Source organism: Aphanomyces astaci, assembly GCF_000520075.1.
Source record: "Aphanomyces astaci strain APO3 unplaced genomic scaffold supercont1.145, whole genome shotgun sequence".
In the NCBI taxonomy this organism is placed as follows: domain Eukaryota; phylum Oomycota; class Saprolegniomycetes; order Saprolegniales; family Verrucalvaceae; genus Aphanomyces; species Aphanomyces astaci.
The window spans coordinates 4,328-23,027 of NW_009798408.1; the positions used below are offsets into that span (position 1 = coordinate 4,328).

An 18,700-nucleotide genomic window follows, 5' to 3' on the forward strand; every position below is an offset into this window, starting at 1 on the left:
ACGTGTTTAACCACTGCGCTATCGCGTCGAACGCTTACGCTTGTGCGTCATCCATTGTATCAATCGAAGTATTGTTTTTCTTCACCTCTGAATACTTATGACCTCTTCAATCGGTAGCTTGAAAGTTCTTGAGTGTCCTTCTTGCACCTTCTTTTGATGTAGAATATAATTACCTCTTGAAATGATTAAATTTTTGAAAGCGGTCTGTGATAGGCTGCATTAATTTTCGAACATCGAAGCACCATGACCAATCAGATTGTAGAATTTACCGTCTAACTCGAAGACAGGGTGGGCGTTGCATTCCGTCCGTCCCAGTAGTGGACGGCCACCAAAAGTAACTGCAAACGACGTGCGCGTAGTTCAACAGTCTTTGGTGGATGGCTGTGTTAATACTGTACCAGAAACATTAGGACCACACGCTCACTCATGGGAATAAGTACAGTCTACACTAATACCGGTAGCTGCTAAACCAAACTATTTACTTGGACCCCCCCGAGGCATTAGAAGTAAACGAAAGCCAACTGTTAATCGACCTGGTGCCCGTAGAAATCGCAACTCTTGTTTCGCAATGCCAACTAGATAGGGGGCTCTAGAGGACCGTTCGCATGTAATGGGGAGCGTATGAACAGTACATACTTGTGTGGATTGGACAAGAACGATTGTCCACTTGTGGTTCTACTTTTGTGGTACAGTATTAATCACAGCCAACCACCAAAGCCTGTTGGACTTTTAATTCAAGACGCACTGGAGGCCAGGTTTCATGCAACGTTATTGTGCTGTAGAACTGAATTGCATTCACAAGATAAAGGCACACGCCGCGAGTCGAACATGTACTAGTAAAAGATGCGTTATACTCGAGCATTACGGCTACGACAACAGTGCGTCTGTTCCAACCCTACAGTGAGATTTAGCAGCCAGGCTTGGTGATGGTGGGGGTCACGGGGTCCGTGGGCAAGAACGATTCAATGAACTTGCGGGCCAACGACACGCGCGAGTACACACCAGGGAGGCCGGGGTCGGCGCAGCCAATGCCCCAGCTGGTCAGACCGGCCACATATTCGACGCCGTTGCGAGTGATGGTCAACGGTCCGCCAGAGTCACCTTGGCACGTGTCCTTATCTGCCCCGCCAGCGCACAACTGCGACGGGAGGATGTCGCCGTACGACCCGAGCGCCTTTTGGCAGTCAGCGTTGGACCAGATCTTGACGTCTGCCTCAAGGAGCACGGGGGATTGCGACCCACCGGATTTGGTGGTGCCGAAGCCACGCACCCACGACACAATGCCTGGGGCGGACGCGGCGTCTTCGACCCAGTTGAGCTTGACGGGGGCGATGGCCGACGCGGTTTCCAACTCAAAGATGGCAAAGTCATAGTCCATCGTGTCTGCGTTGAACTTGGGGTGCGTGGTCTGCTTGACGATCTTGATGCGCTCGCCGTCCTTGTTGCCAGACAAGTAATGCGACCCGATGGACGCGTACGTGGCCCACGAGCCGGCGCAGTGGGCAGCGGTGAGCACCACCTTGGGGGCGATCAGCGACGCGCCGCAGCTGGACGAACTGATGTCCGTCTTACGAAGGCCCGTCACGTACGTGTACTTGCCGACTGGCACTTCGGTACCGTTGACGATTTCGTGTTGGGCGGCCGCGGAGGCACCGACGGCGGCAAGGGCGATGAACTTGGCCATGGCTAAGTGAATTTGAAAATGAGACTATTGCCAGGTTTGATCGAGCAGCAGTGCGAAGTGTGAACCGTCGAATTGGGCTTTGGATTTGGTTAAACTATTGAGTATACTACGTAGCATACATTCGACAATCCATAGCTCACCGGATTCATACAATTCATAGCCAGGTCCAACGTTGGTAATACTGCAAAGTGGTACGTACTACTATGTTCATTTGGCTGATCTTATTCGCGTATAAGTACGTTTGAAGGTGAAACACACAGGGTGGAATCGACAGTAGTTGTCCGTACTTAACGATAAGGTACTGTACTACTGTAGTGGACTTCGACAAGGATCCGCTTGGATGCGTCAATGCAACCTGAGAACATGACTCGCTCGTCAAAGGGTGCATTAGTCGTTGGTCAGGATTAACACATGGCTATGGAAACAACACTGATAGGACAAGATCATTTGTTCCATACATGGTCCAAGTGGTAAGCTGCTCATCGACCCACCGAAATATTGCCTTTCACCAGCATTGACGGACTAACCCTGAAAAAGTTCAATAAATCTGAATGTACCGTTCAGCCAAGACTGAAAACCGTACAAACTAATAAACACTTGTTATTGTTATTACGCTGTAAAGTTAAAATCGCTCAGCGGGCACTTAATGGCCTCGGCCGCGTACTAGCTGCTTTGGCTAATAAACACTTGTTAGGTGAGGCATATATTTTGTACTCTGACCATCTCAACTCTTAACCCTGGGGATTTAGCATTATACTTCGAAGTATGTGCACGCGGGGGTAGGACGAAGTCCTGGGGTTACAGGGATACGGGGGGGAAAATTACTTGAACGGTGTCTTGGCTGAATGGTATCCAGATGTATTGAACGTTTTCCCATAGTTTCCGCATTGACGTCGTCGTCGCCCTCGTTTGTCCTTGAGCAACATCAAATTCTGGAATATGTAACGTTACGAAGCAAGCATCGATGACAATCTCACAAATCAACTCTGGAAATTCTTCATTTTGAGGCCAGATTATAGTGAATTCAAGCAAGCTGAAGTATTTTGACTAGGTCTAGGTTAAGTGGCATCCACAAAGCACTTGCATCAGGCATAAGTATGTAACTGAGATTTCAACCATTACAGTGTCCCTGCAGTTATGGTGTACTCTTAGTGTGGCATTGAAAAATATCCCGCGAAGGTAGGGTTGGTTAAACAGAGCATGACCATCTATCTCGATTGAAAGAAGCTCGTGATGTCCAATGATGGCTTGAATTGTGTTGGTAGTTGATTGCTTACAGGAGTACGTCTTGCATGAACCGGCGACCGGTATAATAATCGGTTGGTTGTTGAACGAGGTTTGTGTGATTTGGTTTATAATTGTGTTGTTTACATTGGCATAATGCGTCTGGTTGATGTTGTTCTGATCCAGACAACGACGACTGCCGCACTCAATTTGTCGACCCAATAATTCACTGTACATGTTGCTTGCTCTCGACCTGGTCCCACCCAGCTACAGTATCCACAAGCCCACGGACGGATTAGACAGCATTATATTCGGGTATTGGGCGAACCAGGAATTGTGTAAGTTCTATAGACTCGTGGGCGACATTACAGGTCGCGGGGGGAACGAAGGGGAACGGAAATCTGGAGCTCGCTTCGAGGAGAAATCAGTCGCGTGGGTGGTATTCCGAGGCGAGGGCCAATATGCAATGATCCTTTGGCTAACTTGTGAGCTTGTCAAAGCAGACCATCGTATAGACGTCAGTATTTAGCGTATGATAAGCTGGTAGTCTCCGCAAACGATGTCCAGGGAGAGCATAAACCTACTTAGTACTACCCCAAGTGTTTTCACGCGAGTTTTGTATATTTTTCGTGTCTCGTGCGTATATACTGTACTTAAGGGTGTTAGGGGCTAAGTTGGTTTCTCTCACGCGCCGATTCCTACTGTATAGCTGATTGAATGCGTAAATTTTGTAAGTGCCCCACTGCTTGATATACTGGTAGAGGCAGTGAAAACGATGAACCCCCCCACCTAACAAAGCACCGTACCCCCTCCAAGTACTGGTGCCAAATCCTACACCCGTACGAAGCTCCCATCAAATGAACCAACGCACTTTTGCCGCAGTAGCTTTAACTGTCGATCATACAGTACACGTTGTTGGGGCGATGGAGCTTGCAGTCCAATGGTGGACCAGAGTAGCTGTATGTATGCGGTCCTACCAATAGTATGCTATAAATGTTAAGTACCATGTCGTGGCCATGTATCTTGGCTCGTACTACAACTGGTAGTAAATGAAATGTGGATAACTTGAAACGTACGAACCATAACCATGCCTCATGATCGTATTTTTCGGGCACTTCGAACAAGGAACCCTTCCCACTAGTCTCTTGTTTCATTCGATGAGCTCCGATAAATCCAAGGTCGGCGCTACCGACGCGAATCAAGCTACCGTGTGCGACGGCGTCGACCGGCAAAGACGGCCGAAGCGATAAAGACAACGAACGAAGGCGATGACGAAGCAAAAGAAGCGGTGACCAGCAGCAGTGTACTCGCGACGACGCCCGTCATCACCGACCACTGCCTTCAAACAACTACAGTAGAAGAGTTGTTCTCGAAATACCTGTCGCTTACTTGCTGATGATTCTAGTCGGACGAATGCGGATAGACATCACACCCGAACGCAAACACACGTCGTCTTCACGAAACTGTGTCGATCGATTTCGGAGCTACCCTATCTTGGACGTGATTGACAGGACTTCGACTGCATGGACCGACCTCTTGTACAATGTGAACGATGACAGACGTGCCCTTGTGAGCAAAGTGCGGCAGATGTTGGTTATCATAACGAAGGACGCCTGTATGGCGGACGAACAGGACAAAAGAACCCGAGGCGTCACTGGACAGGTTTGACCTGTCACTAGGTGGTCGTGCAAGTTTGAAAGGAGAAGAATGTAGAAGTCAAAAGGGGAGGACATCGCTGATCTGCCAGCACTCTAGGCCACGACGAAGCGGAATGGAACACCCAAGTTCACGGACGAGGAAAAGGCCTACCAAACCTCTCAAGTCCATGACGGGCGGATGGGAATAAACACGATTCGCTCGACCAAGTCAAATTGAGTTTTGAACTACCAGTACAGAGAAAAGGTAGTAGTAGTTTAAGAGGGCTGGTTGTAGTGTTAACATCGATGCATGCATTTAGGCCTCGAAGGGGGGATTATTCACGGCGACGACGTTTAGACACAACGGAACCGCTCTAAGTCAAGTTTCATAACGCCAAGTTTCATAACGCCGGTGGCCACGATCAACCCCCAAAGGGCGAAGAAAGTTACTAAAAATCAAGTCATCAATTGTGTAAAAATCACAGCACTTAGGGGATTTGGGGGGGGGGTCGTGCAAACGAAGCTAACAATAGAAAGACCAAGAACTCGAACAAGAAGTCTTACAAGGACGGGCAAGCCAGGAAGCTACCACCTTGCGTGGAGAACCCCAGCGGGGACTCTGACAATCCAACCCCCAAGGGTTAGGCAATTGGTTGCCGATTCTTCATACTTTGACGATCTTGGTGTACTTGGTAGTGTGCTTTGTCTCGACCACTCAACTAACAAACGCATCTAAGAACTTGCCACATAGAGTGCTGTCGAAGATGATTTGTGCATGGTTGGATGGAAACCACTTTCCCCACGTAGCTATACGAAAACTGCTAACGCCCCGCAGTTTTCCAACTTCAACTACATAGCCCATTAATGTGGATTCTTGACGACTATCGGACCCGAGTTGGCGACGGCCCTGGAAGGGGATCCCGATCGCGCGCTCAAAGCCGTGGAATCATGGCCTCACTACGTTGTAAGGCCAATATGGTCGAGTTTTACATGTCAGGCCCAAAATCCCACCAAGAAGCAATACCTGTGGAAGAGAACAGTTGTGGGGTATGTGCGTGATTGGTCTATACAAGAAACGGCAATTCGTCGGCAACGCATCCGGTGGAAGACAAACGATTTGAAGATGCAACGCACGAATAAAACGAGATTTTCCCATGTGAACCATCAAATGGATCCCACGGTCAAGATGGATGAAGTAAGCAACAGTGAGTCGACCAAAGATAGGGGATGCGACGTTTTGCGAACGAGGGAGGGCACTGGTTTGACAACTTCGATCGTGGCCACATTGTGAGCCATACAAACGGCAGACGTGCATTCCCTCGACGACCAACCTGAGTGTCATGTGTTGACTCTACAGTGGTCAAATGGGGGGCCTGCAAACTGGGATGTGTACGTGGGGTGTACGAAAGACCAAGTCCGGCAAGCACGGCTACGTCGTAGTTTGAGATTGTGGGGTAGCCAGAGCTGATTTCTACTCGTCGCCAGTCCTGTAGTGAACCTATCGGTGATAATACATACTAGTACTAAATTGCATGATTGTGGGGTCCCGTGGTTGCAAGGTTTGATTGTGAAGCGTAGACTGTTGGTGTGAAGTTGATGTACTGTACAGTACATTTATGCACCGAGTATTATCAAAGTAACGAGGGCGATATGTAAAGCTCCGCTGACGGAAAACACTGTTGGGTGACTCTGATAACTCTAAACAACTTTCGTCACAGTGATGCACAGTGTGGAGTACATACGGGCGTCATACAACAGGGACTTCTCCCTGCTTTCCAAAAATGGCACACGCAACCGTCGAATGCCTTTGAGCCGCCCAAACTACAAGCCCTTGCAAACAGTTTCGCTTCACAGACGAGGAAAACGTTGCGCCGTCGGGGAATTGAAGGGAGAAATCCTAACCATTAGACTAACGGCACATTTAGGGTGTCGCACTTGCTCACTGTATATCGTTGTGAATTTATTACTACTTTTAACCCTACAATTCTATAACCTACTAAATCTAATATATTTGCTGTACAGATTTAGTGATTTAGTGTCAAAAGGAAAATAAATAGTGTGGGGTCACGTGAACTCCCGATCAAAAAATGATATATGCACTGATGCGAGTAACAGCCGTTACATACGGCAGATGTGGTAAAAGGTGCGAACGTACGACATACTTCGAAGTACACTAGTAAATATCTGTGGATCGTTCAATGCTCATAGGGAAACGCGATAGAACACGTCGAGGGCGTAGTTCAACAAGAACTTAGATGTAGATTCATATTGGTGGAGAACAAGACGACGACTTATATTCATGTGATTCACTTAGTTTAACTGACAGTCGCTAGAGTTGTGTACTAGTTAGTACACGTTATACTTAAATTGTTTGATGAATAACCTCTACAAGTCCACCCGGGCTTCACACTCTTGTTCGGTAGCGAACATACCCAGATTGCACATAAAATCTCACCGTGTATGAAGAACGAAGCCTCCATATTCGACTAACGTTACAGTATCTCCAGTCAAGATCAACCGAGTGCGACCAAGACACTTCAGACACCTTATGAGTCATCTCATGGGTGACCCCACGCGTCTGGGGCAAATAATGCGTATAGGCGACGCGTTGACGGACTACTATGCACTACTTCGTACGTAGTTCTAGTACTATTGTATTTACGAGTATTGCGCGTTCACCTCCACAGTACCCTATTCTCGCGCTATGACTAACACTGACCGAACTCTGTATGGTTGAATCATAGTGAAATCACATGTAAAAAGAAACAATAAACCTGTGGGATCTCTGCTATGACAACCTCATAATTCCTAACAACCGTTCACCACCCCAACTTAGCAAGCAGGCTTGGGCAAGAACGGTTCGATAAAGTCGCGGACTTCCGAGATACGGGCGTATACTCCGGGGTGGTCTGGGCGAGCGCAGCCAATACCCCAGCTGGCCACACCGGCCAAATGCTCGACCCCGTTGCGCGTGATGGTCAACGGTCCCCCAGAGTCGCCTTGGCATGCATCCTTAGACCCCCCGCCGGCACAAAGCATCGAGGACGTGATGTTGTATTTGTACTTCTTCAGCGCGTCGTGACACTTGGAGTTTTCCCAGATGATCACATCGGTTTCCAAGAGCACAGGGGAACCTACCCCGTAAGCCTGTGTATGGCCGAACCCGCGCACCCACGACACAGCGCCCGGGGCTGAAAACTGGTCTTCGTCCCAGTTGAGCTTGACGGGGGGGAACGTCGACGCAGTTTCCAATTCGAACACGGCAACGTCATAGTCGTGGCTGGTCGCCTTGTTGTACTTGGGGTGCTGAGTGCGCTTGACGATCTTGATGCGTTCGCCGTCCGTGGTGCCATTGGCGTAGTGCGAACCGACAGAGGCGAACGTAGCCCAGGCAGTCAGCGAGCAGTGGGCCGCCGTGACTAGGATCTTGGGGGCCACCAACGATGCACCGCAAATCGCGGTGCCGTTTTCAGTGCGGCGAAGACCAGTCACGTACGTGTACTTGCCAATGGGCACCACGGTACCGTTGACGATTTCAATATCGGCGGCCGCGAAGGCGGCAACAACAGCAAGGGCGAGAAACTTGACCATGGCAAATTGAATTGGAAAATGAGGTGAAGAGAGATGCGTGTTGATTGAGTGGTATACGAGGTTTATTCCAGATGGAATTTGTGCGGCCACAATGTGATACTAAATTGCTCTTGTCACTTATGTCTGTGGATAATAGTGGTGCTCGCGTGTGGATGAATAAGCTTATGCGATTTATACATGCTACGATGTACAGCATATGGTACGTGTACTGCGTCCTATCATCGTATATTCGCTTCTTCAGGGGCTAGCTAATTGATGGAAGTTGGTAAAGCGCTTCAAATTGTCCTCCTTACTGTTTCTACATAATTGGTTGTTGTACTAGTAAGTTCTTGAGATGAAAATGTCGAACCTGTCGACGTATTACCATATGTAGTAAACTTCTACGTAGTTACTGTACTGTAAGCTTATTAGTAATAATGTGAAAGGATTGATTCTATCCACTTTCAATATGAAATACTACAGTACTACGTAGTACAATAGTACCGCAGTACAATGTCTCATGGATTTTGAATAAAGTACTGTGCTGCTAGTTGGTATCGAATTGAGCTCATTATCATACTACCAATAAGAATCCGCCCACTAGTAATTATTGTGAAAGCAATGATTTAATAACTTCATCCACTTTAAAAGATCGCCTTGATACCGCTGTGTTTTGTTGTGATTGAATAAACCACAGTACCGTTAGGTGAAACCCGATTACGCCCTGTTCGGGCTAATAATCGGGTTCGTAGGGAGATTGCCTACGATTTCATATTTAACCAATGAAAACACTCCTGTACCACTCCAGAGGCGCATTTTCAAATTACCTTGTATACTGTAAGTCACTGGTACATACCCGTACACTTGGAGATTACAGAATAAGTGTACTGTATTTCTGTGGGTTATCACACATGACAACCTCGTACTGTACTTCAACTTACATTCACATGTCACCACTCCCACTTAGCAGGCAGTCTTGGGCAAGAACGGTTCGATAAAGTCACGGGCTTCCGAGATGCGAGCATACACTCCGGGATGGCCAGGGCGGGCACAACCAATGCCCCAGCTGGTCACACCGGCCAAGTACTCTTCGCCGTTGCGGGTGACGGTCAACGGTCCACCCGAGTCGCCTTGGCAGGTGTCCTTGAACCCCCCGCCGGCACAGATCATGGACGACGTGACGTTGAGGTTGTGGTACTTGTTGAGAGCGGCGTGGCACTTGGAGTTTTCCCAGATAACCACGTCGGTTTCCAAGAGCACAGGGGACGACACTCCGCCGAACGAGGTGTCGCCGAACCCGCGCACCCACGACACAGCGCCCGGGGCGGTGAACTGGTCTTCGTCCCAGTTGAGCTTGACGGGGGGGAACTTGGACTCGGTTTCCAATTCGATGACGGCAACATCGTAGTCGTGGCGAGTGGCCTTGTTGTATTTGGGGTGCAAGGTTCGCTTGACGATCTTGATGCGTTCGCCGTCCTTGGTGCCGTTCAAGTAGTGCGACCCGATGGACGCGTAGGTGGACCAGGGACGCGTCACGCAATGAGCCGCCGTGACCAGGATCTTGGGGGCCACCAACGACGCACCGCATAACGAATCAGCGGTTTCGTTGGGGCGAAGTCCCGTCACGTACGTGTACTTGCCAATGGGGGCTTCGGTACCGTTGACGATTTCAATATCGGCGGCCGCGAAGGCGGCGACAGCAGCGAGGGCGAGGAACTTGACCATGGCAACGTAAATTGGTAAATGAGGTGAAGATCGAAAGGAGGTAAATCTAGTCGTCAGCCTGTCAATCGTGTTGATGAAGAGCTGCTGTACAGTACCAGTGTACCAGAACAGTAGTGTAGTTGGAAGGGCCCAGCTATATCTTACAGGTAAAGTCTCGTGGTCATGAGTTTTGCCATATGGATTTTGCGGCCCCAACGCTGTGCTCTACTGTACTGTAGCTAGGTACGAGTTGTACTGAATTAGTGGATAATGGTGCTCCACTTGAGGATGGACATACGACGACTTGTCTTTTTAATGTTGCAAACCTAACTCCATCATCAAAGCTCCCTGATTCAGGGGCTGTAGTGGGTCTCATTGCGGAGACCTCCTACAGTATTCGCGCCTTCATGCAGAGTTGCGGTTGCCTCGGTGTTTCGAAGCAGACGTAACTTCCTTGCACGTATGGCCAAGTCCAACTTGACAACGAGTCGTTCCCCGATTAAATGAGTTCCATTGTAGTTTTGACCCGGAAAACTGTTTCAATGAGGGAAATATGCCATCCGGATACACATTACTACCCTGTAGCCGTGTAACCTGGGACTCCGTCCTACCCCTGGTAAGAAAATATAATGCTAGATCCCTAGGGTGAACTTCATCATTAGCGATTAGCTATCGCTAGCCACTGAGATGCACTTACAGTTAACCCCCCCTATCGGCAGTAAGGTGGTGTGAGGTGATAAGAGTGTATTAAATCCCGTATAACGTTGAACGACAATTTCTTGAGAAAAGAAAGGGTGAAACTGTTTTACAGTGGGAATTGTACCCTGACAAGCTAGCTACCAATCGCAACTAACTGTAAACGGTACTTCTAGTACTACGTAGTACCAGCATGAAATGAGATAAACTGAATCGTCCATGGGGATAAACCCAATCATCGAATTTATCCCACTGCATCCCAAACACTAATTGTTGACGTCAACATGGCAACCAGGCACCAGCGTGCTTTCACCAAAACCGTATCCTTTCCCCTGGTTTATCCCCATGGATGCAGCACAGTACTCTGTACTACTGTACTCGTACGGAGTACTAGTCGTAAGTTGTAATGATCTCAATGATTTCATCTTCAAGACCTGGTTAGCGATCAAACAATATGCAGTTAACCCCAGGGATTTAGCATTATATCTTCTCACCGGGGGTAGGACGGAGTCCCAGGTTACACGGCTACCGGGCAAGTAAAGTGTATCCGGACGGCATTATTCCCTCATTGACTATTTCGAGCCAAAACAACAGGGGACTGTATTAATCGGGGAATTGTTCTTGCATGAACTATAAAATTTACTTCGTATTATACTAAAGCATTGGAAGTACGATGATAGGAGTTGGGTAAGTCCAACTACATGTTCGCTACAGCCAATACTAGTACTGTAGTACCTTGTACTCGGTACTATTAATAGTATGCATGTAACGTTAGGTAAGCAAAACTGCTTTGACTCCCTTTCGGTAGTCCTAAACCTCCTGAATGACTTCGGCAACATGTCTGGCCTGTAGATCCAACTACAGAAGTCCTTTGGATTTTGCCTTAACCTCTTTCACACCCCTATGATATCCCCTTCGTCTCCGGAGATGACAGGCGTTGCTACCTGGGCATCCAAGTCGGGCTTGACTCTCTAGTGCAGGCCAACTGGGAGGCCTGCTATACCTCAACCATCCCCCGCATGCAAAATGCCAGTGGAAAGACCCACCATAAACCGGCCAGGGCGCTCGTCCTCCGCGCCATTGTTCAGGCCAAATTTGCCTCCTACATCTCGCCCTCCCCCTACTGGACAGTTGAGTTTGAGCAACTCATCTTCCGCTTCTGGTGAAGAGGCACCACGGCGTGCCAAGTCGGACGACCCTCTGCCCATCTTCAGCGCGCGCACCTGCAACGGCCACGTAGCCAAGACGGATGGGCGCTTCCAGACCTCCATACTATTGCCAAACAACAAGCTATCCCCCGCGTAGCACCCCTCCTCAGTAGCCCTGACATGTGGACCCATGCCATCGCGCTCAGCTCTCTCCAGCTTCCTCATAGAACGCACTACAGGGTCCATCCAGCGGCATGGTCCGCCCTAACCACCATTATTCAACCACCCACATTCACGGCACTTTGCGGCTCGACCAGCTCCTCATTAGCAAATCGTTGGGTTAGAATGGGTCAGAATGGGTCCGCAACCCTGAAGTCAACGCCGCCTCCTTAGCCTTCCTCCGCTAGGCACGCATAGACGCAACCTTCAGTGGGATCGTACCGGCCGGTGCCACTGACACGTGACCCCTGCACTCCAAACCGCGGCTCCTTTAAAACAGTTTATGGAACTCAACCACAGAGTCCGAATGCAGCTTGCTTTGGCACACCCAACTGCACAACAACTCCTGGATCCGCGACCACCAAAACAAACCTCTAAAGTCCCAATCCTACGACACTTTCGTCCACGCCACCGCAGCAGTTGATACTTGGATATTCACAGTAGGCGGAACCATCGAGGGGTCTTGGCACCCTACTGGTATGCACTTCCGGCTTCAGGTCAATTGGGAAGGCGACAGCTACCAAAACGGAATATTTTTTGGAGACATCCCAAAAACAGTGAACTGGATCTAACTTAGGGATGGGGACAAAAACATTTGGTGATGCGGTGGAGATGCTCTTACCGAAAGCGAGTCTAAGCAGTTACCTAACGTTACATGCATACTATTAATACAGTATAGTAGTAGCGAGTACAAGGTACTACAGTACCAGTATTGGCTGTAGCGAACATGTGCTTGGACTTACCCAACTCCTATCATCGTACTTCCAATGATTTGTAAATTGATACTACTACGAAGCAAATTTTATAGTTCATGCAAGAACAATTCCCCGATTAATACGTACGTACAGTCCCCTGTTGTTTTGGCTCGAAATAGTCAATGAGGGAATAATGCCGTCCGGATACACTTTACTTGCCCGGTAGCCGTGTAACCTGGGACTCCGTCCTACCCCCGGTGAGAAGATATAATGCTAAATCCCTGGGGTTAACTGCATATTGTTTGATCGCTAACCAGGTCTTGAAGATGAAATCATTGAGATCATTACAACTTACGACTAGTACTCCGTACGAGTACAGTAGTACAGAGTACTGTGCTGCATCCATGGGGATAAACCAGGGGAAAGGATACGGTTTTGGTGAAAGCACGCTGGTGCCTGGTTGCCATGTTGACGTCAACAATTAGTGTTTGGGATGCAGTGGGATAAATTCGATGATTGGGTTTATCCCCATGGACGATTCAGTTTATCTCATTTCATGCTGGTACTACGTAGTACTAGAAGTACCGTTTACAGTTAGTTGCGATTGGTAGCTAGCTTGTCAGGGTACAATTCCCACTGTAAAACAGTTTCACCCTTTCTTTTCTCAAGAAATTGTCGTTCAACGTTATACGGGATTTAATACACTCTTATCACCTCACACCACCTTACTGCCGATAGGGGGGGTTAACTGTAAGTGCATCTCAGTGGCTAGCGATAGCTAATCGCTAATGATGAAGTTCACCCCAGGGATCTAGCATTATATTTTCTTACCAGGGGTAGGACGGAGTCCCAGGTTACACGGCTACAGGGTAGTAATGTGTATCCGGATGGCATATTTCCCTCATTGAAACAGTTTTCCGGGTCAAAACTACAATGGAACTCATTTAATCGGGGAACGACTCGTTGTCAAGTTGGACTTGGCCATACGTGCAAGGAAGTTACGTCTGCTTCGAAACACCGAGGCAACCGCAACTCTGCATGAAGGCGCGAATACTGTAGGAGGTCTCCGCAATGAGACCCACTACAGCCCCTGAATCAGGGAGCTTTGATGATGGAGTTAGGTTTGCAACATTAAAAAGACAAGTCGTCGTATGTCCATCCTCAAGTGGAGCACCATTATCCACTAATTCAGTACAACTCGTACCTAGCTACAGTACAGTAGAGCACAGCGTTGGGGCCGCAAAATCCATATGGCAAAACTCATGACCACGAGACTTTACCTGTAAGATATAGCTGGGCCCTTCCAACTACACTACTGTTCTGGTACACTGGTACTGTACAGCAGCTCTTCATCAACACGATTGACAGGCTGACGACTAGATTTACCTCCTTTCGATCTTCACCTCATTTACCAATTTACGTTGCCATGGTCAAGTTCCTCGCCCTCGCTGCTGTCGCCGCCTTCGCGGCCGCCGATATTGAAATCGTCAACGGTACCGAAGCCCCCATTGGCAAGTACACGTACGTGACGGGACTTCGCCCCAACGAAACCGCTGATTCGTTATGCGGTGCGTCGTTGGTGGCCCCCAAGATCCTGGTCACGGCGGCTCATTGCGTGACGCGTCCCTGGTCCACCTACGCGTCCATCGGGTCGCACTACTTGAACGGCACCAAGGACGGCGAACGCATCAAGATCGTCAAGCGAACCTTGCACCCCAAATACAACAAGGCCACTCGCCACGACTACGATGTTGCCGTCATCGAATTGGAAACCGAGTCCAAGTTCCCCCCCGTCAAGCTCAACTGGGACGAAGACCAGTTCACCGCCCCGGGCGCTGTGTCGTGGGTGCGCGGGTTCGGCGACACCTCGTTCGGCGGAGTGTCGTCCCCTGTGCTCTTGGAAACCGACGTGGTTATCTGGGAAAACTCCAAGTGCCACGCCGCTCTCAACAAGTACCACAACCTCAACGTCACGTCGTCCATGATCTGTGCCGGCGGGGGGTTCAAGGACACCTGCCAAGGCGACTCGGGTGGACCGTTGACCGTCACCCGCAACGGCGAAGAGTACTTGGCCGGTGTGACCAGCTGGGGCATTGGTTGTGCCCGCCCTGGCCATCCCGGAGTGTATGCTCGCATCTCGGAAGTACGCGACTTTATCGAACCGTTCTTGCCCAAGGCTGCTTGCTAAGTCGGACTGGTATGAATATCAATGCGTACGACGTTGTCATGTCAGATAAACCACAGAAATACATTGTATGTTCGGTACAAGCGCAGTCAAAATGATGTGTGTTTGTGTGATACAAACATGCCATACTTTGTGTGTACATCCACACACAAATTGTTTGTAGACAAGTGAGTCATGCAGTATTACTATTGGGGGACTGCCAAAACCTCCGCATACTATTTTGCAACCGCTCGCAAATGAGACATTTCTCGATTTATAATACCGGTTGCAAATTGCGGAGAGGTCAAAACCGTCTCATGGGGCGGTTGGTCTATACGGCGTATGTGAAGGTGGCAAAGTTGAATTATACGTTGTATGTTGTGCCGTTGGGATCAACCTCGTCTCAGGCGAGCTTCCATTTTTCCGGGGGGGGTCGTCGTTCTTGGCCCCGTTGACCCCCACTCCGTCGGGTGTCCACTACGACATGCACATTACGGGGCGTTACATAGCGTTACATAGCTGTACCAATCGATCTAAAATGTTGGTCGATGCCTCTTCCCATGTGATGCGTCTGAAAGTCAAAACGTCAAATCGATTTGGGGTTTCCATTCGTCAAATCGATTTGGTTTCCATTGTTAAATTATGGATAACCTTTGATATTGAATATATTTTCATCACTCCATTTATTAATGTTGAGAGGTTCATTTTTGGCCGTTTCTGTCAAACTCACATTTCAGGTTTCTTCCAATTTGAATCTGCTCTGGCCACTTGGAATGCCATCTGTTCAATCCCATGTGCTGGACTGCTGCTACTTCACAGTCAACGTCCGCATCAAGCGACCTTTTCTTATCCGGATTCATTTATAGAGGTAGTATTGATACAAAAAGTCAATGAAACAATTAGTGACCATCAAGTTTAGCAAGACTATTGGATGATACAGTGAAAAATGACGTGCATTCCTGCGTTTCAGGCGTTTTATCAATCACGTTTTGGGGTTTCATCGAAAAACAATACAATTGTCCGATTCCAAATAAAATTCCATACAGGCTGGTACAAGTTTTATACCATTTCAGGTTACTTTGATAGAATTATTCACAAAAGGTCGATGGATGCTAACGTTGACTGTCAGTCCGATTTTCCCGGTTGTAGTCGATCCCCAAACAATAATTGTTGACGTCATCATGGCGACCAGCTCTCACCAGAACCGTATCTTTCCCCTAATTTGTCCCCGTGGATGCAGTACAGTACTGTAGTACTGTACTCTGTACTGGTAAGTTGTAATGGTCTCAATCATTTCATCTTCAGTACCAATGCCAGTACAGTAGTGAGTGCCCTTAATTGCATTCAATATAGGGTGGTGTACTACAGCAATCACAGAATGTAAACCTGTGAACATTGTTGTATTGTGGCAATTGAAGTGGCGGTGAATGAAATCATTGAGTGCATTACTTCCACGTCATTTTTACAACTAAAATTTACCGGTTACTTCGAAGTATATACAGCGTTATATGCGAACATCAGCAGGTAACGTAGTAGGCTGGAATTGAGCCTACTGGTACCGGTAACTCATACCCAAAAGGAATTTTCAACCCGCTCACAAAAATAGGCTACCTACCATGAAGGACGACAAGAGCCCATTAATTGACCGCTCCTACGACGACCTAACCCTGTAGTAATGGGTGTGGTCGCTGCTCATTGGATATAATTCATTGTGCTCAGATTCTTTTTGTACTACGTAGTATATGCTAAGCTGAACAGCAATTCCAAAAGAACTAGCCACCGTGGTCTAGCGGTTTGAACATGGGTCCCAAAGGTCACCAGTTCAACCCAGGCCTCCTAGCTTTTGTCGGCCTCAGCTGCTTGTCTAGGAGCGGTGTAATGAATGTAGATATTGCAAACTTAGTTGCTGGCTATCGTTCAAAGCTAGAAATATGGTGATTGCAACATTGTAGCATGAGTGATGTGTTCCTCAAAGTACATGTAGCAAAAAACACAAATATAACCTACTTTGTAAGTAAATATCTCGATGAATATAGCTCGTAGCGACCTCTATGGTACGTCATTAGGTAGAGATAATGCTTGTGAACAGAGTCTCGGGTTGATCGATTTACATTGACTCATGTTATGTGGCTTTGAAAGTGGCTGTCTCAAATATAACATCCAAGTTATCCAACTTTGTTAATCATACTCCGGAGTATTTGCTTCCTTCCACATATAACGTCACATAATATCGTTTTGATGTCTTGTTTTTAAAAATTCTACTCATGCCATGATAAAAATAATGAAACGGTTTCTTGTTTTGAAGAAGTGCGCTTCCATGGAGCAAGGTTGACGACCAAATCGCCAGCGAAGATGCGACGACGAAGGTTTCTGTCAACCAGGTGAAGTATGAACTGATCCGATCGTGTAGCATTTCGATTATGTAGGCATCAGCTTGATGGAGTTCGTTCTAATATGACCATTTCCCTCACCCGCCTACGATTGTTGATGATATCATTGGCGGCCTGATGTTCCGCGCCGAAGACGAGCTGGCCGAGGAGGATGATTTTTGACGCCGATAATAAGACAATAAAACAACATTTCTGACTATTTGGACAATAATCCCAGAAATAGTGAGTTTTTTCGGCGAAATCCCAATTTTAGCTTATTTTTGTTAAAACTGGGATTTCGCACATGTTATGAGGCCTGGTTCAAACCCAGCTTTTTGCCCACTTTTTCCCCATTAACCAGGACTTCTATAGCGTAGCGTAGATAGACTTATACGTAGCGTAGCGTAGATAGAGTGTAGAGCGACTCGCACCAAAGCGAGCGCTGTGGCGCGACGCCATCGTGCCCCACGGGGACTTCCTATCTTTTCCCCTCGTCGGGAAAAGCGGCAGGCCGTACCGCTCCCAGACGAGGCTGTTCAACGACCAAGTACCTTAACTTGGAGTTTGTATATCTCTCAAAATCTGAGAAAATTGAATTATAGCCAATGAAAACAGCCCAAAAATGGGTGCAAAGGGGTTAGGTCGTCGTAGGAGCGGTCAATTAATGGGCTCTGGTACGAGAAGGTCTATTGCATGCCATCCCGATATAAACAGTTCCACTGTTTCTTTTCTCAGGAATTGTCAATTACTAGTATACTACCGGTAGTATGGGATTAGTATACTCTGACACCTTTTACCCGGGTTTAAATTCATCTCAGTGGTTAGCGATAGCTAACAAGATGCAGTTAACCCAAGGGATTTAGCATTATATCTCCTCAGGTTACAGGGCTACGGGATAGTAAACTGTATCCGGATGGCATAATTTTGTACTAGTAACAGTATTTCGAGTCAAAACATCAAAAGTAATACTGCTGTATAGTCGTGCGACAACTTGTATGTCACGCATGATATGCGCAAGATGTTGAGATGTCACTGGACATGTGGTACTGGTGCTAATAGGCTGAAAACAGGAAAATATTGATTTTGGTTTAATTGTATTGGTTAAAATGGTGGTTTTCTACCAATCAGTTTCGTGATGCTGAAGTGGTTGGCACTAATCTCACCCAATGGTACTAAATGTATCGAAGCAATTACATTCAATCCTGCGGCGCAGTGGATAAAAGACTTCACTTGTAACGTGGATATATATACTGGGTTCAAATCCCACGCAACACGTCACATTTTCTTTCTCACTTATATGTTGATTGCCTTTACATCCTACAACACTAGTACAGCTAACCAAGTCCTCGCAGTCCTGTCGTGGTCATTGGCACGCAACGAATCATGTAAGTAAATACACACTGAGTACAAAACGACACCAAGCAAGGACATGCAGGACTGGATGTAGAGTAGGGCCTGAGTGCTTTAATAGTAGTGTACTAGTATGCATCAAACCTCGAACGAGATCGTTTGAAACTACTGTATGGTGTCTGATTGAAATAGACCACCCTGACGAATGGTCAAATAGTTTTAGCGATTTGAAGTTTAGAG

At 47.7% G+C, this 18,700-nt stretch overlaps 5 protein-coding genes across 5 annotated transcripts; 1 reads left to right on the top strand and 4 right to left on the bottom strand.

Moving 5' to 3' along the window:
* Positions 1-907: 907 nt before the first annotated feature.
* H257_18216 (hypothetical protein) lies at positions 908-1,684 on the bottom strand (the record flags this gene model as incomplete). Its single annotated transcript, XM_009847235.1, has 1 exon — positions 908-1,684. The coding sequence occupies one exon, from the start codon at positions 1,682-1,684 to the stop codon at positions 908-910; it is 777 nt and encodes a 258-aa protein (XP_009845537.1).
* Positions 1,685-7,377: 5,693 nt separating this feature from the next.
* On the bottom strand, positions 7,378-8,136 carry H257_18217 (hypothetical protein; the record flags this gene model as incomplete). Its single annotated transcript, XM_009847236.1, has 1 exon — positions 7,378-8,136. The coding sequence occupies one exon, from the start codon at positions 8,134-8,136 to the stop codon at positions 7,378-7,380; it is 759 nt and encodes a 252-aa protein (XP_009845538.1).
* Positions 8,137-9,078: 942 nt separating this feature from the next.
* Positions 9,079-9,840, bottom strand: H257_18218 (hypothetical protein; the record flags this gene model as incomplete). The annotated part of the gene is made up of 1 exon (XM_009847237.1): positions 9,079-9,840. The coding sequence occupies one exon, from the start codon at positions 9,838-9,840 to the stop codon at positions 9,079-9,081; it is 762 nt and encodes a 253-aa protein (XP_009845539.1).
* Positions 9,841-11,519: 1,679 nt separating this feature from the next.
* Positions 11,520-11,962, bottom strand: H257_18219 (hypothetical protein; the record flags this gene model as incomplete). Its single annotated transcript, XM_009847238.1, has 1 exon — positions 11,520-11,962. Exon 1 carries the CDS (start codon positions 11,907-11,909, stop codon positions 11,520-11,522), a length of 390 nt encoding a protein of 129 aa, XP_009845540.1. The 5' UTR covers positions 11,910-11,962.
* Positions 11,963-14,003: 2,041 nt separating this feature from the next.
* Positions 14,004-14,765, top strand: H257_18220 (hypothetical protein; the record flags this gene model as incomplete). The annotated part of the gene is made up of 1 exon (XM_009847239.1): positions 14,004-14,765. One exon carries the CDS (start codon positions 14,004-14,006, stop codon positions 14,763-14,765), a length of 762 nt encoding a protein of 253 aa, XP_009845541.1.
* Positions 14,766-18,700: the final 3,935 nt, after the last annotated feature.